General features: G+C 36.2%; 2 protein-coding genes across 2 annotated transcripts; one reads left to right on the forward strand and one right to left on the reverse strand.

Moving 5' to 3' along the window:
- The first annotated feature begins 109 nt into the window (after positions 1–109).
- LOC140149545 (protein YIPF4-like) lies at positions 110–11,306 on the forward strand. Its single transcript, XM_072171627.1, has 6 exons — positions 110–362; positions 3,403–3,574; positions 5,035–5,206; positions 6,501–6,578; positions 7,205–7,318; positions 7,799–11,306. Exons 1-6 carry the CDS (start codon positions 230–232, stop codon positions 7,934–7,936), a joined length of 807 nt encoding a protein of 268 aa, XP_072027728.1. The 5' UTR covers positions 110–229; the 3' UTR covers positions 7,937–11,306.
- A 3,209-nt stretch (positions 11,307–14,515) lies between these two features.
- Positions 14,516–23,492, reverse strand: LOC140149555 (proteasome assembly chaperone 3-like). Its single transcript, XM_072171636.1, has 4 exons — positions 23,342–23,492; positions 18,902–19,003; positions 17,616–17,696; positions 14,516–16,365 (listed from the first exon to the last, which is right to left on the reverse strand). The coding sequence occupies exons 1-4, from the start codon at positions 23,375–23,377 to the stop codon at positions 16,213–16,215; spliced, it is 372 nt and encodes a 123-aa protein (XP_072027737.1). The 5' UTR covers positions 23,378–23,492; the 3' UTR covers positions 14,516–16,212.
- Positions 23,493–25,416: the final 1,924 nt, after the last annotated feature.

Raw genomic sequence — 25,416 nt, forward strand, 5'->3', positions numbered from 1 at the left:
TTTGTAAAAATCTTATTTATACTGCTATGAGTATTCAAAGTGATTCCAAAAAATGAAGTAAATTGTAAATTTTAAGGAAAAAGCAAAAATACCTTCCCATCATGCATTTCATTTTGCCAACAACATTTCCGGTTTACATTTCTTGCGAGACACATCGATATTTTTCTTCGTATTTTTCTCCCATTTAGCGGCTCTGTTTTCTTTACTTTTCGTATGAAAACAATACAGAATGGATCCTTCTTACAATCCTCAATATACTAAGCCTCCGACATCAACTTACGGTGGAAGTGCCGGTCTAGAGGCAGGGTTTGCAACGTCACCGTCACAAGATGAATTTGAGTTTGTATCTCCAACCACAACAGGTAAGCTTAACCTTACAGCTACAATTTTTACTATAGGCAAAATATCTAATTCTAGATCATGAGAGCTAACTTGAGTATGCACAGATATTTGTGTTAATCACTCGCTCATGGAATTTTAGAGGGATTTTGATAGCAGTTCCATTAAAAAAACCTAGTGCTGTAATCGATTGTCGTAAGTATCGATAGTCGGAAAATACATAGACTTCCGACATGTCGAAACACTCAATGTCAGTATCGATACACAAACGACATGGCACACATGCTTAGATTATCTCAAAATAGTAAAATTGCGGATTTGCAATACCACTTTCGTTTGTTTGATGCATGATCCATGTAGTTTTAGCTGTTAGGCTTCAATACACTTGTTGTTAACTTGTTTCTGGAACTTACTGATAATAAAATTGGTAAACTCAAATCCGTGTTTCAAACTGCGTGAGTATCGATAATAGTATCGACATGTCGGATGTTTGCCTCCCGACATATCGATACCCAGAAAGCTTATCGATTACAGCACTAAAAAAACCTGCTATCATAATGAGACAAAAGATCTAGAAACACCCCCGAAATGCCGTTTTGGGGAATTTTGCTAGCTGAATCTTTTTGACATTGTTTGATGAAAGTCAATCTTTGACAAGATGTAACTTTGCTACGGAAAGGGTTTTCAGTTTTGGCTTTGTTTACTCAAGGGCTTTAATTTGATATATAAAATGATGCAGTTTGATGGCAAATTTGAATTCACCTAGCATACCTATTTTGTTCATCATCATCATGTGTTGAGAATTGACCAATCACGGCCGGTTTTCGAATGGTCGTCGCTAGTATAGCAAAATATCTAATTGTGGATCATGTGAGGATTTGCTCGAGAACTCCAGCTTCAAATTTGCACACGATGATGCTAGAGTTATACCCTGAGTAAGGATAAACACTTGTGCTGAACATGAAATTGGTCACTTATCGCTCACTGTTCAAAATGTGACATCCACAATTACAGTCCCCGAAACGGTCTACTTTTTAGCCGACCTCATTTCCGAAACATTTAGTGATAGTTAAAAATGCGATCCCCAACCCTTTGGTTACCTTTGTACGAATTTGTAGAAATCTCCGTGGAGTCTCCGTGTCTGAAATTGCCCGGTACAAACATCGAAAATGTCGCATTTCTCAGTCCCGGTGATGATACTATATCCGCAACGCTGTTTTCATAATAATAGTCTATATCATTATCAAGTCTTTAAAAAAAACAATTATCCGTGTACACTGTCTTTGTATAGATAAGCTGGACATATCACACATGAAGTGTGATGTGTCCAGACTGGATATATTGTATAGAAAAATTATCAAATTTGTGTACATCGTGGAACATACTCTTTGCGTGGCTGTGCGTAGTAAGCAGTTGGACGCAGATAGCCTCGCTAATATGGACGCATAGAGTAGCGTTGTAGGCGTGTGTACTATGTCTAGTTAGCATGATTAGTCGCGGAGTAACAAGCGTAGTTGAATGTTCCACGATGTACACGCATTTAATATTTTTTCTATAGTCTCCCTTTTGTAAGAAGTTGCATTTTGGGTCAAAATTGACTTTTTTCCCCAAAATGCCCCTTCTTGACCCATTTTTTTGACCAAAATGATGATTTTTGCCAAGGCATATCTTACAATGTACACAAAAAATATTAAAAAGTGAAGCCAATGTTGCATTCTGGTTGCTAAAGCATTGAATCTGATGGCAATGCAAACTAGAGCATCTGAAGAAGATTAATTTTGGTTTTATTCATCATTTTCTCCAAATATAGTGTTCTCAGTTGCACAGATTTAGGGCCTTTTTATTATCAAGTACATGTAGTATCAGATGTGCCTGTTCCTACTAGAGTATGCTGCTATTGTTTTTCGGTCAGACAGCGTTGACATTTTTTGCACCACATGTTTGTTATTTATTGTTTTAATGTTGAAATTTAAAGTTTTTCGATTAGTCAACTGTATCTTTTGATTTGAATTTGCCTATTTTGAAGTCTAAAATTTTGTTGAAGTACAATTTTAGCAATATTTTTGATGCGATCACCCGTCGTGTTCAGCTGTGTTTACTTCTGAGCTTCCATTGCTTTATTACATGGTGTTATGCTTCAGCGAATCCGACTAGCAAAAATTTCAAGCCGACAAAAGTGAATGATTTCTGGTGATGTTAAGTATTGCAAAATACAATTTCTCTTACAAATTGCCTCCAACTTTAGGCCGTGTAAAATTAATATTTTGGTTCTCGTCCCCTCCCGCCTCAATTTCTGGGATTTGTCAGATTTTTTTTTTTTTTTTAGATTTTTCAATTTTTTAAGACTTTGGAATGATTTATGAAATCTTCATACATATAAATAAGTTTATTAGAGAACAAGCATCACTTCCAAGTCTTTTTGTGGTTCTCTAGGGGTTTATCCTCAGAATCTCACATTTGAAAAAAAAAAAAAAATGGACCTCATCGTTTCCTCGAGCACTGTTGGAGAAGACCGAAAACTACTGACAATGCTAATTTTACATTGAAAAAAAAAAAACAAAAAAAACACCTCCCTCCTCATCAATTCATGAAAATCCTCTGGACGAGAACCAAAACATTAATTTTATACGGCCTTAGTCTCATAATGCAGAAAATTTCCTTGATTTGATATCTTTTTTCAGGGGTTGATTTACAAAATAAAATTACATGCACCAGTGCATGTGGAACAAAAATGCATAAATGTTACTTGATGTACATTTTTGTAAAATTAGCTAATTTCTAATGCCAGATCTTACAAACATATAAATGCCATCAAAACATTTTAACTAAAACATTTTGCTATGTCTCAATTGCCTTTGATATCGCAATATTTTTGAAGACTGGGATATGATTTTCAGTGGTTTATGTGGAAAACATTAGTCCTGTAGCCTACACACAGCAGGGATGGGGGAAGGAGCCTGGAGAGGATGCCAAAGTTCTCTGATAACAAGTCTAGTCTATCCCATATTTGTTACCATGTTCAATTTCTTAATGTCTAGGTACATTTTGTGTTTCCTGATTCAGATAGTGAAGATGTTAAGTTGGACTTGGGTGACATGACATACAGTGCTGCACCAGACACATCAACCACAGGGAACAAAGAGTCAAACAAGGCATCACAATTCCTACAGACTAAAGGCTATGGATGGTTACTAGAGGTAGAAGAGGCTGATGATGATGATAACACACCATTATTGTGAGTACCAAGTTTATTGTGATGAGAATCTGCCCGCTAAAAATTTGGTCACTTCAGGCAGGGCTAGTATATTCCATCAAACACTGTGAATTTTTCTGTACAAAGCTTTGCAAAAAAAACCCACACACACAAAATTTGATACTTTGATTAACAAAAGTGACACTTGTTGTCAAAATGTACACTGAACAACTTTTAAATCAAAACATCAAGTTGACGAAGTTTTGTATGGCTTTTCTTGGGTATTCTATCATGGACTACATGTACTGAACTACTGGCTCATTCAGCAAGTTATTTGAGTAACTTATCAGGGTATTGTATAATCAAGTACTATTTTTTAATTAAAAGAACAGTTACTCATGACTCAAAGAAAAAAGAAGTATGGTATGCAAGGTCTTAGCCAGCCATACGTCTGCCGGTCTTTAAGATGGGCTAATCTAATTTTAGACGGGTAGATTTAATGGATTTTACAGATGTGATAGCTCTAAAACAGATGATTTTAAGGGTATATGAACTTGGGACTAATTCAAAGTGATATGTAAAGGCCAAATCAGGACAAATTTGAACCCAGTGACCCTTCCACGGGTATAGACAAGTTGTTTTATATTTGGTTTAGATTGGACGGGTGGTTTCTGATTTCTGGCTAAGACTCTGACGGTATGTGAAGGGAAACTATGCTATACCAGTTACAAAAGAGTTATGATCCTGTGTCATATACTGGGGTACCCAAAAAGGTGGCTTTGTTACATTTTGATGTGCAAAACACTGTCTCTTGAGTATTCCTTCACTTAGAAGATTCAATTAGGTCTTAAACTGAGGCTAATTTATTCTAAATTACTCATGCTTTTATCCTGTTTTAAAATATTTTTAATTGTTTTCTTATGACGTTTGCCATGAAATGTGCCAAGGGTGGCTGAGGATTAGGGGGAGGAGGATTAGGGGGAGGGATTCATATCGTAAATTTGATTAAAACCCCCCATTAAAAATTTGAATCTAGTAAAAAAATGTCTAAATGGACTCCCAGACATCTAAACCAAGTAAATAAATACAGAAGTTCATTTAAAAGACCAATACTTGCTCAAAATGATTGTAAATGTGGAAAAAGAGGTGGGGTTACATCCTCCCTACTTTGTGATTGTTTTTGCCTCACTCTCTCATTTTTTAACCGATTTCCATAAAAAAGGTGTCAAAATGCTCAGGAGGATGAACCACTTCAAATGAGATGTGTAGATAAAATGTTTGAACCATTTAATTTTTTTACTATGTAACACAAAGGTACCCCAGGTTGTGACACAGGACCTTATACATTGAGTTGTGTATAATGTTTGTTGTTGTAGGAGGGGGAATTTCAGGTCATCTTTTGCACCCGATATTCATGTATGATAATATTAATGCAATTTAACCTCTGCTCTTTTAATCATTTTTATCTTATATCTTTTAATATAAACTATCTAATTCTACAGAGAGGAGCTTGACATTGATCTCAAAGACATCTACTACAAAGTCAGGTGTGCTATCTTTCCATGTCCGTTTCTGGGTTTCAAACGGCAAGTGTTAAGAGATAATCCAGACTTCTGGGGCCCTCTACTGGTGGTGCTATTATTTGCAATGATCTCAGTCTATGGACAGTTCAGGGTAAGTTGCTTGTATTTATAGAAAAATTATTTAATTTGTGTACATCGTGGAACATTCAACTATGCTTGTTACTCTGCGACTAATCATGCTAATACACAAGCGTACAACGCTACTTTACGCGTCCATATTAGCGAGGTTATCTGCGTACAACAGCTTACTACGCACAGCCATGCAAAGATTATGTTTCACGATGTTCACAAATAAAATAATTTTTCTATAGTTAGATTTTTGATGTGAAATAGAAGTGAGATAGAAATATAAGTGAAGTGGCTGCAGGCAGCTCAGTATTTAACTAAAAAGTCAAGTAAGTATGCATAATTAGTATACATTGTAGGTGAATTGTGTCAAGAAAGTTTATCTTCCTGGTATCTGTCTGTGATCAGTTTGGATTCAGAGTTTTCCTGCCAAAATCTAAACTAAATCAAAATTAACTTAACAAAAACTCCAAAAAAACTTCTCAGCAAGATAAGTCAAAACAAATTGGGAAACTATCTTATCTGTATCTTGCTATTAGAAGTCATTTGTTTATGACAGCGTTCAAGCTTTGACTTACGTTTGGCGGACACGGGTGTGAAAAAAATATTTAGGGGTGAAAACAATCAAAATTCTTGATTACTTAAATGTTTCTAGGGATAACATGTCACATATTTTCAGATTTTGGTCCAATTTTGGCCGAAAATGGCCGTTTTGGGGTGACAAAAATGTTGACTTGCTAATTTCCTGTGACTGTATTAACATGAAAGCTACTGAGTAGTGCCTAATTGTTTATGCTAATTATGTGACAAGGGTACATTTGTGATATTTCTTTATTTTTGTAACAGGGTTAGAAAGTTGGGGGTCAGGGTGACAATTGATTTGGAAAAAAATGCAATGTTCGCCTAATTTTGAGCTTGAAAAAGCCATAACTCCTCAATGGTATGAGCTATTGAGATGCTTTTTGTGTCTTTTTGTTCAGTATTTCAATAGTTAAATAGTGGTATAAAACTTGACTCAGTTTAATGTACTGACAAAAAATAAACTTATTTTTTTTGCGCCAATTTTTGCTCAAATTTGAGGACTTCGGGCAGAAATATGCCTGTACAGTGCTATGGGGAAAATTTTCAAGTTGTTAATTATGCATTTTTTATGTCAGATTCAGTTTCTACACAAAATTTCACACTAGAAAATGTTCCTTTAAGTAGGATATCTTTCACTTTAAGTTCCCGCCATTCTGGCCACCAAACGTAAGTCAAAGCTTGAACGCTGTCTTATTTAGTTTATGTATGAATAATTATTGATTATTTTTCATTTTCAGGTAGTATCATGGATAATCACAATTTGGATATTTGGTTCACTACTTATTTTCCTGTTGGCTAGAGTTTTAGGAGGAGAGGTAAGTAAGGTTGATTTATGGAAATCATGGCTATTCACATCATTTTATGACTCAAATAAATGTTTATAGATGCATGAAGGAAATCTAAAGCATTATATTGAATGTGACTTTGGAATAAAAGTATGGTTATTCTCACTCACATTGAAGACAGTATAGATTTAAATTTCTTTGCATAATGTGCTGTATGTAGTTTGTGCTTGTTCATATACTACTAATAAGTGAGTGAACAAGTTCAACCTAGCCATATGCTATGAGAAAGGGAATTGTAGATCACCAAGTTTCAACATCTTTTATGCGCGTATAAAAGATCAGCTTTAATATTGTTGTCCTACAGTTTGTAAAATTACTATCCATTAAAAGCAATTTTATCCAGAGTTACATGTAAGTGTTTGACCGAAAAATAAATACAGAAAGCAGAGTATTAATAAATAAATCAACTAAAAAAGAATTGCAAAGATCACAGAAAAGATTGAAATTTTTGACCTTGATTATAATAGAGATTCAACTTCATCGCTAGGCCCTATAACACAAGCAACAAAATTCTATTTAGATATCACATCATCTGTGTCCAAGGTTGTCAAATTCAAGATTCTGATGTAGCTTCTTTTTTGTTTGTTTTGTTGCAGGTTAATTATTCACAGTGTCTTGGTGTGATAGGGTATTCATTATTGCCACTGATAATCACAGCGTCTGTGTTACCTCTAGTGCATTCAATACCGTACATTGGATTTTTGGTCAAAGTAAGTATCAATGAGTAAAAGGAAAAATATCTGTATTTCACAGCCACATTTGTGTTTATGACTGTGGTATCCAATGAAGTTTAAAGGTCTATACAATCATCTTGTCAGCAAATTCAATTTTGACATCCTTATATGAAAACCAAACCAAACATATCTATTCAAGCAAACATATCTATTCAAGGAGAAAAATATCCAAAACATTGCCTGTGTATTATGGCAGTCCTATACTAAACACATGCCAGAATAAACATGTGCTCTAATTTATTTTCGGATTATAAGAAGAAAACTCTTTGGGGTCAAATACAGAAGCATGGCCTCATTTGTATAATCACAGCTTAATATTCTATTAAAATAGCATTTTTACTGAAAGATATTGTGTAGAAAGAAAACCAGTTTGAATGAATTTCCCCAACAACAATCCTTTTTCATTGCTATAATATTATAAAACATTTAAATACATCCTTTCTGTGTTTGTTTCAGGCTGGTGGTGTGATATGGGCAGCCTTCAGTGCAGGATCACTCTTAATACAGGATGAATTGGCACATAAGAAACCTCTTCTCTTATATCCAGTCTTATTGCTCTACATATATTTCTTCTCATTATTTACAGGTGTCTAGGGACACCATAAACTGGTTTATTTTTTCATAGATTGTAATATATTATGTGTTTGAAGTTACAAACTTCAGTGATGTCGAGTTCAAGCATAGAAGTTAAGGGAATGAATGTGAAAACATGAAACCTTGATGTGAGTCACAACATAATGTAACAGTCACTCAGTCTAAAAACACTGGTGTATAGGATATGATATTCAGTTGGGATACTCCACTACTGAGTCGGTGGGACACAGCAACCAACAGGTATGCCTTCAGTTTGCTGACTGTCTTCCTTCTGTTACTCATCCAAATGGCAATCTCGCACAACTTCAGACTCGGAATCTGGTACGCCACTCCTGTCATACACCCTCTGATTATTCTGAGAATGCTGCATACTCATGGAATAAAGTGCAGCTTGTGGTAGCATACGTATTGTAAATCCAAGCCACCTATTACATCTATGGATTGTTTTGTCACGCTAATAACCCCCACTGAACACTACTACACAGACAACCCTCTATGAATCTCATGCTGTAAGACACCAATTAGGCATAACTTCAGAATCTGGTTTGCCACTCCTGTCATACACCCTCTGATTATGTTGAGAATGCTGCATACTCACAGAATAAAGTGTTGCTTGTGGGTAGCATACGTATTGTAAATCCAAGGCACCTATCACATCTATGGATTGTTTTGTCACGCTAATAACCCCCACTGAACACTACTACACAGACAACCCTCTATGATGCTCATGCTGTAAGACACCAATTACATGTAGGCATAACTTCAGAATCTGGTATGCCACTCCTCTCATACACCCTCTGATTATGTTGAGAATGCTGCATACTCACAGAATAAAGTGCATCCTGTGGGTGGCGTACCTGATTGTAAAACCTAGCCGGAAATCTTTTTTAGAATTGATGGAAATCATACGCATAACAGTGATGTGAACAGACATTTGTGACACAAATGAAAATTTTAAACATGCTTTATTGTTTATCTTCTTATCCGTTAGAAAGCTATAGCAACACAAATGTAAAGGGAATTTGGTTACTGGATTACTTTCAGGGAGGATTAGTGACTTGCATGCAACTTGAAAATTTAAGTATGTTTGTGTTTGAATCACTTTTCGATAGTTGCTAAATAGCACATATCAACAGCTTGGAGCACAAACCTGTGAAGTGCTAATTCCAAATCCGTAACTTGTATACTGGATATGAGCATTGTAATATGTGTAAAGCCAAGGTAACAGACATTTCTGAATGTCCAATCAGGCTTAATGTGTACTGTGACCAGACTTTTATAAGTAACAGTACTGCATTTCTGAGGTGTCCAATGCCCTTACCTATTCATGAACACATTACAATGTTCATAATTTAGTGTATAATTGACTTATTTGAAAAAGTGCTTGACAGGTTTGTGCTGCAACCCGAGGATTGCATATTTCAACAAATTAATTAGTATGTATCCATCTTCAGAATTGACAGAAAACAGGGAATTTCATCACTTGATTTTCAATGCAGTATTTAGATACTTGGCCAAGTGGAGTAATTTTCTGGGAACTACAGTGACTTCCCAGCTTTCTTTGTGACAGTGCTGTCTTGTATCTGCTACCTCCAACTTGGGTCTTCTCAGTTTCCTTCTCCCGTGCTTGGGGATCCAGTGTATCATTTAGGAACACTGGCTCCTCACTGTTTTAATACATGTACTACTGGAAGGTGAAGCACTCCTGTTGGGCAGAAATAACTGTGCTTAAAACAGGAAATACTTTTTATACCTTTGTAGGTGCACATATAAATTATGTGGTTGTGGTGCTTTCTTGTAATGTTATTTCTGAAATATTAACTCCATGGGCACTACCGACCTAATTACCAGCCTCTAAGAACTATTTTGATTGGTTACAAGGAGGGTCATATCCTGCATCTAGCCTCTCAGAGATTGTAATCTGTAGGGCTGAAGGGGATTAAGCTTAAAATTGATGAAATACTATTTTGATTGGTTACTCAGATGATGATAGTAATACCATGTTTCTAACCAATTAAGGGTTCTGTAAGAAAGGAAGTATTGCTCACAGGGTTATAAAGTGTATAGTGTTCAGCAAAGTTTTTTGTGTGTGTGATTGATTTTCATTGGAATACAGTTGCAGATGTAAAAATAAATGAGACAAGATCAGTTGAGAATGTCGAAAAAAGTGGAGGAGGCCCTACTTTTTGGCAAAATGACCCACTTTTTGCCCCCCCCCCATTTTTTTTTTATGATGGATTGACCCCACTGCCGAAAGCCAATCATATTGGGTTTTTTTGTTTGTTTTTTAAATAAATATGTTTAATATGTCATGAGTAGCCTTGTTTATCAAATACGCAGATTACCATTTTGTATTCACAATGTCCTACTTTTGCTGGCTGGTATATCCACAAACCCAATTATGTATCTACATGTATAGGATCTGTGATTGAACCACCCAATTTGGCTTTCTACACAAGTTTAGGCAAGTATATGGGAAATGGGTCTTTGTGTGTATGCTCAAAACTGTCCATAAAAGATGAATGTAGAGGTACACAAATGGTATATAGTGGTGATATACTTAAAACCCAATTTGCCTAGATTGCATGGTTCCGCCATATGCGGGAGAGCCTAACTGGCAATAGATATGAAAGGAAGTATTACGTAACTTTACGCAATGTTATATGACTGGTTCAATTCCCATTCATGCATGCTGCCAGATCGAGGCTCTCCTTGCAAATGGCAGACTCACGCAATGGGTGAATTTTTAGTGTGTGCTATCTTATAGAATTTAATTTTTAATTTGGTATATTATGTAAATGTTCATTGAAAATATTTCAATGGTATTTTCAGTTATGAGCATTTATTAGAAAAAAAGGGAAAATACAGTTATATAGAGTATTGTGTTGAAACAGATTGCAAACTGTCACTTAGTATTAATTAATCCTGCATTTATTGTTTATTTATTATTAAGTTAACTTCTTCAATTGTTCCAAATATGTGATCATAGAGCATGTAGAGGAAGTGAAGTCTCCACATCTTTTATACGCTCTGTGCTAAATGGGTCAACCAATAAGTGCAACTATTTATCACTTCTGTGTTAATGCTTGTATACATGTAAAGTTTGACGCATGGCACATATCTTTATACAATTAGGAAATTTACTTACCCTGTACGTACATGTGACTTGATCAGACAAAATAAAAACAAGTGTTATGTTACAGCTGTTTTTGAGTTAATTAAACAGCAAGATCGCTACGTAGTTTTATAATATAATTTATATTTTGTTTGATCACATCACAGTTTCACAAATTTATACTAACACAATTTTAATACACAGGTAACTTTCCTGTATATAATTGTACTTAAATATAATAAAAGTGGAAAAGAATCTGCAGTATTTGTATTTTTTCTTTGGAGTGCAAGAATTCAAGGTCCCCGAACAAGGTATATGATATTTAGTAGAGTGGTTTGTGCAAACTTGAAACTGATGAAATTCTCATCTTGCCCTCCCTGTCATGAAGTAAAACTCTTAAAACACTAAGATATAGGCCTATATTTTCATTTTGTTACTGGCTGTATGTGTTAAATGATTTAATGCAGCCACAGCCCACAATATGCCTAGGCTCAAACCAATCTCATTCGCACAGTGACAACAGGACTGATCGATTCACAGTTCAGCAAGGTTACACAATGCACACTAAGTAGACTATTAGACTATTATATGACCTGGTGAATAATAGCCAACCATCTACTGCAGTGGTTCCCAAATGTAGGTCACAATCCTTTTGGCGGGTGCGAGCCATTTGAAAAAGGGTCGTGAGCAAAACCGTTCAGAATGAGAATCATGAAGCTAGCATCAACTTTCTCACGCTAATCGTGATTTAGCAGTAAGCAGGGTTTACTTTAACGCACAAAACATGTGTATTTACGCGTTCAGGCACTTTGCGGACCCCTTCAAATCCAAAGTCCCAACGCGTACACGCGTACAAAATCTTGAAAACGTACGCGTTCAAATATTGCAAGATTTGAATAGAGAAACACCTGATCATCATCATCAGTCGGCTGCGAAACACCCGATATTGTGCATATATTCTCGGCTTTTGGCATTTAGGACCTACTCCCGATATGCAGGGCCCATCACATTTTATCAGCATCGATCCATGCATGTTTTGTTTAGTGTCAGTTTGAAAATTTTGCAAATTGAGTTAGGGTCCCGTTTTTTCTGTTTAATGATGCACCAAATGGCTTAAATTGGACTTTAATTTTGCAAAATTTTCCCTCTCAGGGGAATACCCCCTCGGACACCATGCGTAGTGGATAAACAAGTGACCATTTTCGCTTCTGCTTTCGATATTTGCCAATTTAGGCCCTATGATTAACACAATTTATAAGCCTACAATAATAGAGAATACGTGACAACGAAAGGCTTCATGGACCGTCATTTCGCAAATATTCGGCTTTTTCAACTGTTAAAATTTAAATTTTGACACAGTAATAGTGCCAAAATGGTCCAACAAAATGCTTCAATTAGATCTTCATTTTGCAAAATTTTACAAGTTCTCAGGGGGGACCATCCCCCTGCGTAGTTGATAAACAAATGGCAACTTTCACTTCTGCTTTCAACATTTGCCAATTTATGTTTAACACAATTTATAGGCCTACCATAATAGGGAAAACTTGCCATCCACGAAAGGCTCCATGGACTGCAAATTTTACACATTAAGGGGTGGGTTATGAACGTTTGGACAGTATTTATTGTGGGACATTAGAGCACATCAGACATATCGAATTGCATTCTGAATCTGAAGAATGTCCTTCTGATATCAAATAATTTAGATTTTTGAAATTGCAATGTAATACACATTTTATAGCAAATGATTAAAAATTGATATTTTTGATATTTAACAGTACTCGAAGTAAACTTTATGAATCTGATGATTTATACTTAAAGTTTATGTAGGTGGGATGAAAAGCCGATGATCAATTGAAAATTTTAACCTTTCGTATTGAAGATATGGATTTTTTCCCCAAAACACACAAAAAAAACCATGTTTTTTGGGAAAAAAATCCATATCTTCAATATGAAAGGTCAAAAATTTTAATTGATCGTTGGCTTTTCATCCCACCTACATACACTTTAAGAATATGTCATTAGATTTATAAAATTTACTTCGAGGACTGTTATATATCAAAAATGTGAAAAATATCAAACTTTAATAATTTGTCATAAAATTTGTATTATATCGTGAATTTCAAAAAATGAAAATGATTTGATATTAAAGAGACATTCTTCGTATTCAGAATGCAATTCGATATGTCTGATGTGCTCTCATGTCCCACAAAAAATACTGTCAAAACGCTCATTCCAGATCCCTTAATAGTACCAAAATGGTCCACCAAATCGCTTCAATTAGGTCTTCGTTTTCCAAAAGTTTCTTACTTCTCGGGGGCATTTTTTACATTTTCTTTTTTCTTCTAGAATATACCCCCCCCCCTTCTGAATGCTCTAGATCCGCCACTGCTGCAAAAACACACACATTGTTGAAAGTTGAAAATGTCTTCAAAAATAATATAAAAAATTAAAAATACACCCTAACCCTAACCGCCTAAGGGCTTTTTGGCGACGGGAAGGGAAAGAAGGTACGTCTCAGAGGTGGCCAGAAGAATAACAGAAGTTTGGTTGGTGTGGGTCTCGTACCCGAAACACCTCGCATGCCAAGCACTCGGTCGGCGACACTTTGCCACGGGTCTTGGGCTTCGCTGGCCAGCGAAACCGTGCCTATATATCACTTAGGGCGATTGCGTCATCACACCACGTGGGATGCATGCACGAACAGCGCATATATCAAGTAGTATTTTGTAGCATTCAGGAGCGTTAGGGTTAAGCAATGTTTTGGACCCTTCTGAGGAAAAATTCACAATTGAAAGGGTCCAAAAAATTTAAAAATACCCATTCAGCAAAATGCTTAAAGAAAACCCTGGCAGTAAGCACCTTTTCAACATGTTGAAGTAATTTAAGGTCAAGTTGCCTCATATTGTATAAGTCAACATTGTGAATTGTGTGCGATTTGTTTGCATGTGTAAATTTGTACTAGATGTTAATAGTTGAGTAGACTGGACAACTCAAACTTTGGTCTCATCTGTCATGTACCCCTGGATATCTATAGGTATAAACCACTATATAATGGTTTGTGGTTGCAAAAAGTAAGTCAGGTAAAAATGTTTGGGAACTACTGATCTACTGTGTCCTCAAAGAGCCTCTGCCATTCACCTATCCTCGTATATAACACATGATACCATCATTTTGGCATAAACAACTTGGCTAAGGGACTAAGAAAATACCTTTATTACCTAAATATTACTGGAGCAGGAAAAGAGAAAAATGAGGAGTTGACCATGGCTTTATATTGGAAGGAGTAACCATTAGCTGAATAATTGTTTCTATTGTTACTTAAATTGGAAAGAAAGTCCAAATAAAATGTAATAGTGAGATATATATCTGGACCCATAATCCATAAGATGTGCATTAGGCCTACTCTGTCTGCACACTATTATATAATAACATCAAGCATGCACAAATTGAAATCAACATGGCTGAAGACTTAGGAAGATAATGCATATTGGATTTGCCTTCTGCATTTATTTCATAACAAGCTATAAAACATACAGAAATGTGCCAAATTTTATTGGCTTGATTGGATACCTCACAATGTGAATAAGATATTGAAAGTAACCAAGATTTAATTGAAAGAAAATTGGTGCAGATACAGATGGTGTTTACACAGTATTGGAAATATGTGCGATAATGACAATAAGGTAAAACTTTTAAATGGTAGAGTTATTCGGGCTCTAAGGACACTCGTGAATTTTAAGGGCCCAAATTCAATTTTAAAATTGACACCTATACTTTCTCAGATTCAGACTTGCAAATTAAAATGGTTCTGGTAATTCCAAAGAAGGGATGGATTGATTTTGATGTCGGCACTGAGGCCGTCTTGATGACAGCAGGCCCGCAGTGATTTCCACAAGCTTTTGGCTTGAAGATCTATTTTCTAAAAATGCCTTGCTTCAGGCGAGTACACATGATCATGCTTAACAATTCACACTGTAAAAACCCCTACCTCCTGCCTACAAGAAGCTTATCGGGTCATGTGACTTGGGCTCAATATGCGATTCACATGATCCGATTTGCGGAAAAACATCAATTACCAGCAACCCATCAGTGCGGATTGCTTTTTTCTACTTGCTTGTGTGTGAATCAGTTAAAATTTATACTTTAATAATATTTACACTGTAATGTCTGAACTTGCAAAGTTTTGAATTCAATCATTTTTTTATTCAATTTTTAATCACAAAAACAAAACTGGTCGAGTATGGGCATGAGCATGGAACTTATCATGCACACGTACAAAATCTGGAACAAAAGGCAAAAAAAGTATGTCTCAAAACTGCTTGGTTTTGTAGTGCACATTTCTCTTGGAGAAATTAGCCAATTGAATATTTTTCCCTCTCTGTTTTTAACAAAAATACCCCAAAACATCGGTAAAACTAAAAAGCATTTGTTGGTAGAACTTTGTAATTAACACTTGAAATTAGTGGAAATATATCATTTTGTGTATTTGGAAGTTTTATTTTGAGTCGGGGGGCACATTCCATTACACATTCAATTTAAAATCATTGCAAGCTTTGAGATATACTACATTTCCATTGGTAACAAAGACTCATGTCCATTTCTAATCCCAATAGAGCCACATACCAGTGAAACAGCTTACACAAAATGCAATTGCCTATAGTCTATTTACCTCCAGTCAGTGGCACTAACTTGAAGTTCAGTGTGTTCTATGTTATCTTAGCGTTAGTTGGCGTGTGTACATACTTTTATATAAGCACACGATCAAAGTGGTGCATGTACATACAAGAAACCACGCTAAGCCAACGCAGCACACGCTGAACTTCAAAGCTATTGCCGCTGACTGGAGGTAGATACATAGACTATAAAATAAGGCCAAAATTGAGACCTCAATATGACATTTGAATGCACTACCCATTATGTATGATTTGATATCAGCAACCAATGATATTGCAAGTATCTTCATGACCATTTAAGAACACTATTTACAGCTGTATAGTTTTTGCCACGAAGTATAAAATGATCACTGGTGAAAAACTCCTCGTCCTTGGACCTTCCTCATCTAAGGGTGGGTTGATTTGATCTACACACATATTAATTTCAACCCCACATTTCTAGTGTTTATAATGACCATGCCTGGCCTTCTTTCAAGTCTAACATGTTATCACCAGACCTGGTATTCCATAATCAGGTCCTGTAATGTCTTCAATATTGCTGGACTGTGTTGCTTCAAGGACATTGCCAGTAGTAATGGTTTACTGTTTGGTGTGTTGCATACTTTACTTGCTATATTGGTTGCATAAACATGAGTTAAAGGCTGGAAAAAAGAAAAGAAAAGAAAAGAGATTTGTCAATTTCATAAAAAACCTGAGAAGATGCTTCTGAGTAAACAATGTTATGTGAGCCAGTATATGAGTAAATGAGGTGCATTGTGGAAAACACCATTTTGACATTATAAGCACAAATGTAAAACAAGGTCAAAATTGTTTAATGTTGGCAGCAAAATTCTGTTTTAATCATTCCTTTCTTTTGACAGGAATGCTGTAGCATGTCAATTTTGGTATCAAAATGTTCATTAGTTAATGCAGATTACAAAAATATGAATATCTTCATCATCATCATCAGTCGGCTGCGGAGCAGGTGACTACAAGCTTTCTCCAACTATTGCGATCTTGGACAAGTGAAACAATTTTTTTGGCTGCAGCATCCCTTCAGTATCTCCCAGGAGGTGCTGGACATACTATAAGTACAGTGTGCGCGATTGTCCCGGTTTCCTCTTCCCATGTGGTGGAATATAAAGGGCATATTCTTTCACAGGCTCTCAAGATGCAGAATATGGCCGAGAAATTTGAGTTGATGGATCTTGACTCTGGCAATCAGTGGAGTTGTGTTGGTCATATTTTAGATGAATATCTTAATTTCCCTCAATGCGCCTTATTTACTCATGTTGGGTCACATATATATTTAAGGCATATGAAATGTTTAAAATCGAATGCAACATGCCACTTTTTTTCTTCCCCTTTTTTCTGAACTGCATGCATGATGTCAGTAGGCCTATTGTCACTCAAACTTAAAAATGTGTTACATTGAATCAACACATTAACATGCAAGTATAAATATTAGGAAATACAATTAAAATGCTACACCTGATGACTGTGTTGTGAGACAAAACAAGATCAAATCAAGAATTTGAGAAGGTAATCCATTTGGCAGTCTTTATGGGGAAATTTTGAAGAAAAATTACTGGAGAATTGCTTTCACAATATGAACTGCATGACAGCTTTGGGACAAAATCATAGTGTTTAGCCTTATATGCAAAAATTGACATCTTCGGCAAACACCCATGACTGCAAGTGTATATTCTGGAAAAATCCAACTCAAATTAGAATAAGCATTATTTTGCATAGCTTAGCCATATAACAAAATTTAAAGAAGTCCATGACTCCACAAATTGCAAGGACTGCATTCAGGTGGATGTGGCACATTGTTTCCTTTCAAACAAACCTACTTTACTAGTTACCACTTCCAGAAAATGTGGTTTTATTGGAATGTGTCAATTATTCTCACCTCATCTTTTCCAAGTAGAACCTTTGATGTAAAATTAGTGTTTCTGTCTTCAGGTAAATCTGCATCTCGTGTTACCTGGACCTGTCATAGAGGATGAAAAGCAAGCATGAGATGATGAGAGAATATTATGCAAAGTAAAACAACACTCTACATTTATAAGAACACTTTGGTCAAAATTCTTCAAAATTAAAATACCATTAGTGTGCTTAGCTCCACCCATGGTGAATCTATACACCTCACAACTAAATGTACAAAGTCTCCACTTGAGTGGGCTATTGTAATTTGAATACAACTAATTAAAGGAGTATTTCGTGATCCTAGCATCCACTTTTTATGACATTTTTCAGTACATATCCAGGAAAAAAGCATAATCCCAAAATTTCAGTTGATTCCGATTTTGCGTTTGCGAGTTATGCATGATTATGTGTATTATCAAATTTCACGATATCTTTGCTAAACGAATTAATCTGCAAGAAATATTTTGTACATAAACATTATGTAGCCAGAGGTTTCCAGTGATATAAAAATCTGGATGAGGCTGTGGATCACGAAATGCCCTTTTAAAAGCAATAAAACTTTTTATTTTTTTACCTTTTGTGTTTTGCTTACGGGTACTTTGTAACTTTTTCAATTGAAAAGGTGCTTTATAAATGTTGTAGTACATGTATGTTAGACCCTCCCTCGGGTCCATGGAGAACGACTGGTAATGTAGATTATACAACATTAAATAAACCCGATACATGGACCCTTCCAATGTGTAGGCAAGTTGCCTCCCAGCTCCCAGCATTTTGTGGGAGTTCAATTTTACCGATTCTGGGTCAGACGAGTTTTCTATATATCACGTCCGTGGTCTCACTGTCTTGCCGTTTGTGCGGGCGTTTGTGTAAGTGGCTACTTAGCCTGACCAATCAATGTAGATCTCAGCAAGCAAGGCGATATTTGAAATAGGTTTTCATTGGTTATGATCGTTATTTATGATAAGAATTAAGGTACCGCTAGGATGTACCTCATTTCCTATCATATATACTGAACCGCTTGTCTTGAGTCACTGAAATTTCAGTGTAGTAATTGGATTCCTTGCCACAATAATATACATAACTTTTGTTACCAGTGTGTTATTATTTTTTGAGAAAAATGCAAAAATATTCACAAATTTACCACAGGGGTGTAGTACCCCCTTAAGATTTTAATGTATTAATATTAAAAAGTACATGCAGTTTATTGAAAAAATATGGCTCTTGCCATCTCACCTGCCTTCACAATCCGAAGTTTGAAATATTACTTACCAGTGTTCCAAGTTTTTGATACTGTGTGATGACAAGTAATGTTTGGTCATCAAATGCTGTGCACACAATATCTGTATGAATGCCATCAATGATAGCAGCACCCTATAAAATGAAAGATGGAAGAACAAAGGCAACAAATTCAGACAAATAAAGATGAGCCTGGTTTATATTGTGTATTGCAAGCAGGGTCTTCGCTAGGATTTGACTTGTGTCTTATCATTTTCAACAAAACTGCCTGTCCAAAATTTGCCACTGAAAACATAAACCAGACCTCTGACTCTTCTGGGGATTCAGTCAGTTCCAATAGCTAACTGCTATTATAGCCTTCATTTTAGTTCATTTGAGTTTAAATCACAGGATCCAGAATAAACTGAATAAATAATTGATTGATAGATGTTCATGGTCTCCTCTTAGGGGCTGTGCAATAATGTGTACCCCCGGGGTGGTGAATTATCAAAGTGGTCTGCCAAAAATTGCTTGCCCCCCCCCCCAATTCGCTGTGCCAAAATGGATGCTTTACGCCCAAATTTATTGGTCTCGCTATGAGTTTTAAAATATTTAAAACTCATAGCTCGACCAATAAATATGGGCTCAATCGATCCAATTTTATATCAGGATTGGCTCGTGTCTGGGGGCACCGGGTCTGATTTTTTGGCAATTTTCCTATGGGATTTTCTAAATTTTGAGATCAATTGGGGGGGCATGTGCGGGACATGCCCCCCCCCCACGTGCCCCTATTCCACATAATATTGACCCTCCTGATTAGGTCAAGTAACAAAAATACCATGTAGATATCGTCCGGACTTTTTCAAAAATCAGTGAGGGAGGTCCTTATTATTTGTTATTGTGTTATTTTTACCATTCATTTCTGTGTAAAATTGCAATTGCAAAGTGTTTGTCAACACCACATCTAATCAGGGAGGCCCGCAGATAATTTTGTTATTTCCCCAAATCCCTACCCCTGGTTTGAAGAAAGTGTTTACAATGTGTATTGTGTAGGTATGATAGGTGAATTCAAATTTGCCATCAAACTGCATCATTAAAAATATTAAAGCCTGTCAGTAAAGAAAGCCAAAATTGAAAACCTTTTTGTCATAGCACTTTCCGTAGCAAAGTTACATCTTGTCAAAGATTGACTTTTATCAAAAAGATTCAGCTAACAAAACAGCCTTTCAGTGGTGTTTCTAGATCTTAGTCTCATGATGATAGCAGCTTTTCTATTCTCTTGGGCTGACGTCACAAAGGGGAAACAGCCTTGTAAAACCAGTGTGCGCATGTGCAGTTCCCCTTTCTCGAGCTGGTTGCTATGCGCACGCTTGTGCAAAGGGGACGAAGGGGACAATGTTCCCGGATGTCAGACCCATATGGAAAAGTTTTCCTATGAAAGTCTCTTTAAATAAATTATACTTGACAACAGTGTGTGCACGCTGTGTGTACAGAGGCGTTCGAGGTCAATGCACAATGCATACATTACCACACAACACACTAAGCAGGGCTGTACGGAAGAGGGTATGGTTTTTCCCACGGTACGACTGCATTTTGTAACCAATCAGATTCCTTTTTAGAGCATAGAATCTGGCAAAGTATTTCTAGCAAATACCGTTTGAGCCAAGTCAATCGCACTGACTATTATCAAGTGAGGGCCGTCTACAGCACGCTACTTTAATGACACAGGGTGCATGGCAGTGTATTTCGCCGTAAATCTAGTGAGATTTTGGGAATATCTTGCGGTGTTTAGTGCTCCTGTACGACGAGGTCTTTCATCAGATTTCCTTGAAAATCGGGGAAAGTAAAGTTTAATATATATATGAGACAATTAAGGGATCTAAAATGAGCGTTTATGCGTTTCGACAGTATTTTTTGTGGGACATGAGAGCACCTCAGACCTATCGAATTGCATTCTGAATCTGAAGCATGTCTTTCTGATATGAAATAATTTTCATTTTTGAAAATCACAATATAATACAAATTTTATGACAAATTATAAAAATTTGATATTTTTCAAATTTTGATATATAACAGTCCTCGAAGTAAATTATATAAATCCAATGATATATTCTTAAAGTGTATGTAGCAGGGAGGAAAAGCCAACGGTCAATTGAAAATTTTGACCTTTCATATTGAAGATATGGATTTTTTCCCAAAAAGACCTTATTTTTGTTTGGTGTTTTGGGGAAAAAATCCATATCTTCAATACGAAAGGTCAAAATTTTCAATTGATCGTCGGCTTTTTATCCCACCTACATACACTTTTTAAAGTATAAATCATCAGATTTATAAAGTTTACTTCAAGTACTGTTAAATATCAAAAATATCAATTTTAATGATTTGCCATAAAATGTGTATTAAATTGCTAATTTCAAAAATCAAAATTATTTGATATCAGAATGACATTCTTCGTATTCAGAATGCAATTCGATATGTCTGATGTGCTCTAATGTCCCAAAATAAATACTGTCCAAATGTTCATACCCCAGCCCTTAAGAGTGAGCCAAAAAATAAAAGACTTTTCCTTTATAATTATTGAAGTTGAAAGTGAAAAAAGACAATTTTCTCCCATTGCTTAACTGAGGAACCCCTTTTATTTGAGCAAAAGAGACTATATGAGTGAATGTGGAACTGCTATCAAAATCCCTCTGAAATTCCATCATGTGCGAGTATCTCATCACCATAAAAATCATATATTTGGGTCAAGTGAAGTATAAGTATAGACAACATATTTATGTAGGTTTCCTTGCAGGCTGTCCAATCTGTTCTTTTAAATTTCTATGTAAATATATGTATTGTGTTTGGGCCCCGGTCTAGGCGAATTTGGCTGACTAGCAAATGTGTTAACTAAGGTTTACCTCTCTCATACCTACATCCTACAATGTGCTTATAAATGATAACCAAGATCTTCTTAGCATGTCTTGTCATCACAACAATTTTAGAAATATGTAAGAGCAAATAGGAATAATATAGGTATGCTAGGTGAATTCAAATTTACCATCATGTTTGAACTCCCGATCAAACTGCATCATTTTATATATCAAATTAAAGCCCTTGAGTAAACAAAGCCAAAACTGAAAACCTTTTTTCCATAGCACTTTCCGTAGCAAAGTTACATCTTGTCAAAGACTGACTTTCATCAAACAATGTCATAAAGATTCAGCTAGCAAAATTCCCCAAAACAGCATTTCGGGGGTGTTTCTAGATCTTAATCTCATGATGATAGCAGCTTTTTTAATGGAACTGCTATCAAAATCCTCTAAAATTCCATGTGCAGTGACTTATCACCATAAAAAATCATATATTTGGGTCAAGTGAAGTATAGAAAACATATTTATGTAGGTTTCTTTCTTCGGGCACAGTTGTTTTAAATTTCTATGTAAAAATGCATTGACATTGTCGGCGAATTTGGCTGACTAGCAAATGTGTTTGCCTGGCATACCTACCGTATTGTTTGTAATAAACGCTCCCCCTCTAATAAACGCCCCCCTCCAATTTTTCTGTTAAAATTGACAAAATGCGAACATTTCCATGACATATCGTGTAGGTAAGCTTAAAACTTGCATCAGTCATGTCAGTCACGATCGCTAAATTGAATGGACAAAACCTATTATGACTCAACTCCCATCCATTTCATTGCCTAATTATGGTAGAATTTCACTAATTCCATGCACTTACAGGTGTAATTTTGTTGTATCCCCACGACAATATCATTTTCCGTGGGCGCCGCCATCATCTATAGTGTAAATCCCTCCTTTTAATAGGAGCACCATCGGGAAATTGAACACGATTTTTAAGCTTTTTTCACTGACAATTCACTTCCAATAAACGCCCCCCTTTTGGAAAAATGCAACGCCCCCGGGGCGTTTATTACAAACAATACGGTAAATAATAACAAAAATATTTGAAAATCTCCAGAAATCGGTGAGGGCGGGGACGATCGGATATACATGTTTTTTGGCCTTGCATATCCTTGTCGAAGCAGATGGTGTGAGCATTATTTTATAAAATAAATTTAAATTAAACAAATCAATTAAATTTTATTTATTTTTAGCACAATTTTTCACAAGGATTTGGAACCTGTGCTGTGAATCAGCTATTCATATAATGCGCAGGGTCACGCAGGATTTTGTTTGGGGGTGCTGATTTTGAAAAAGTGGACCTTTTTCCCAAGGGGGGCGATTTTGTGAAAAGTGGACTTTTTCCCCAAAATTTGGACATTTTTTGACGAAAAACCCGTAAAAAACCTGATTTTTTTGCTCGCTACGCTCGCAAATTCTGAAATTTTTGGACTTTTTGTACACTTTGGCAAATTTGCAACGGTGCGATGCACCCCCGCACCCCCCCTGCGTACGGGCCTGCGCAGGGCCAGGGGCTATCAACATGTTGAATCATTAAATATAATAATTAATATCATATGAATTGAACATTCAGATATACCGGGATTGTTACCTGTTTTGTGCGCGGTATCGATGATGAATCTGGCATTGCTTGATTAGTTTGATTAAAATCCCCGTTAAAATCGTGCGATTTATAACTGCTGATGTTTAATACCAAAATATGATATTGTGTATACGCCGATGGATGATGAACCGTCGGAAAACCAATTTGTTTCGCACCTGCGGCCGGCCAGTGATTGCCTACGTGCTGTAACTACACATGCGCTGTAGTAACCTCTTTAAGTAAGTGTTGCCGTTTCCTTTTTATTTGATTTAAAGGATGATTGCACATTCCTTTACATACGGTCTACTTCTTAAGGGTGGATGGACAGGTCATATATTTAAAAAAAATTGAGGTCCAACATCGAAACAAATACTTTCTGGCATGTCAAAAGGGGACAAATGTTTTTTTGCATGTCAAAAGGGTGGCTAGATAAAGGGGGGGGGTATGATCATGATACATTTGTTCCTAAGGGACCGTTCACACACTTGTAAGGGGAGGGGCCTGATGCAAAAAGGGGGCCCTGAAAATGTTTGACCCTCCTAAGGGGGGCACTGAAAAAAATGACCACAAATTTTCCTGGAAAAATTAAGTTTATATGCTTTTCTATGGGGTTGACCTATACTTTTAATGTCAAAAAGGGGGGGGGGGGGCCTGAAATTTTCGAGGTCTGTAAAGGGGGGCCCGAAAAATTTTTTGCGATGCAATTTTTTTGCATCCCCCCTTACAAGTGTTTGTGAACGGTCCCTAAACTCATTCTGCGGTAGTAATGAGAAAAATAATTATGAACTTTCTTCTGATACTAAAATCTCAGAATCACGGTCTCTCCACGTAAGTTAGTTTGTTTCTAGATCTATTACAGAGGACTAGGAGTGGGCACTCAGCGACTTTTATCGGGCTGGCCGGCCAGTTGGCCCGGTAAATACATGAATGAAACCTTGATTGTTAGCACGGTATAGAAATAACATTAGAAGGGGAAGGGGGACTAACCCGCTTACCAAAATATCTTTACCGGGACAAATGCGTGCGAAAATGTGAAATTTGAATGCTAAAACAAGTTGGGCCAAAATTAGCATTTTCACGGTGGCCGACGGTACGATGATGATTTTGGCTCATCTCCTCTTCTCTCTCGGCTCCCTATCCCCCCCCCATTGGTAAATCAAAGAATTTAAAATACAAAGAAAATATCCCATCTACAGGTCAAAATCAACCTTACACTTTTTGAAATGCTTTCCCAACTTTCCTTTCTTTTTTATACCCAATCTTCCTCTTTGAAAGAAGAAATAATTTAAGAGCCCTGAAAGAAGGGATCACATACAGGCCAGCATGCTTATAGGCTTTTTAACATGGCTTGAGCATTTTGTTTGAGCCTGGTCCCATCAGGACCCAAGCGTATCTCCACACGGAGCGACCGTTTAAGCAAACAAACAAACAAACAAACATTAGAAAATTTGGATCTATAGATATAGCCTATAAAAATATATAATTTATAGCAAAGAAAAATACACGTAAGAAAATCATCATTGTGCACTCCAAACATAAATTCAAAATTACTAAAATTATCATCAGTGTGGAGTTTAGAATTAATAAAATTCTTCCCAGAGAACAAAGTGCTTCCCAGACTGGTTTCACCTTTGAACATTCACAAAAAACACGAAGAAATGAGCAGAGTGGAGCATTTTCTTCCTATTCTGAAAAAAAAACCTCATTGAATGCAATAGCACGGTGAAACATTTTAAACATTTTAAAATAAAATGTTCGGAGTTGAGTCTCAATCGTGTTTGTGAAGTTTTGAATATGAATTTGCTCCCACTCAATTTCTTCATTATCCCTCTTATTTTTTGAAAAGATCTTTCCAAAATTGCTGAGCTTTTTGTTTGAGGAGTTTTATCAATCAAAATGGAATAAGTGTAACGAGGAACTTTAGGGGCCAAAATCAAGTCGTTAGATAAAATACTAAAACGGTTTAGCTCACAGTCCTCTGTAGTGGCCTCATCAAGCAACTCCTTTTCAACAATACACTTCACGAGAAAATTGTATTTCCTTCTGTCCTGAGAAAAATATCATATTATAAAATAAGATCATCA

The sequence above is a fragment of the Amphiura filiformis genome, chromosome 1, assembly GCF_039555335.1.
Source record: "Amphiura filiformis chromosome 1, Afil_fr2py, whole genome shotgun sequence".
In the NCBI taxonomy this organism is placed as follows: Eukaryota; Metazoa; Echinodermata; class Ophiuroidea; order Amphilepidida; family Amphiuridae; genus Amphiura; species Amphiura filiformis.

Coding starts and splice junctions, on each gene's coding strand:
- LOC140149545 (XM_072171627.1), top strand. CDS start 230: ATGGATCCTTCTTACAATCCTCAATATACTAAGCCTCCGACATCAACT. Junction 363..3,402: donor TGTATCTCCAACCACAACAG/GTAAGCTTAACC, acceptor TTCCTGATTCAG/ATAGTGAAGATGTTAAGTTG. Junction 3,575..5,034: donor GATGATAACACACCATTATT/GTGAGTACCAAG, acceptor CTAATTCTACAG/AGAGGAGCTTGACATTGATC.
- LOC140149555 (XM_072171636.1), bottom strand. CDS start 23,377: ATGCCAGATTCATCATCGATACCGCGCACAAAACAG. Junction 19,004..23,341: donor CGATACCGCGCACAAAACAG/GTAACAATCCCG, acceptor TTCATTTTATAG/GGTGCTGCTATCATTGATGG. Junction 16,366..17,615: donor TTCTACTTGGAAAAGATGAG/GTGAGAATAATT, acceptor TCTTTTTTCCAG/CCTTTAACTCATGTTTATGC.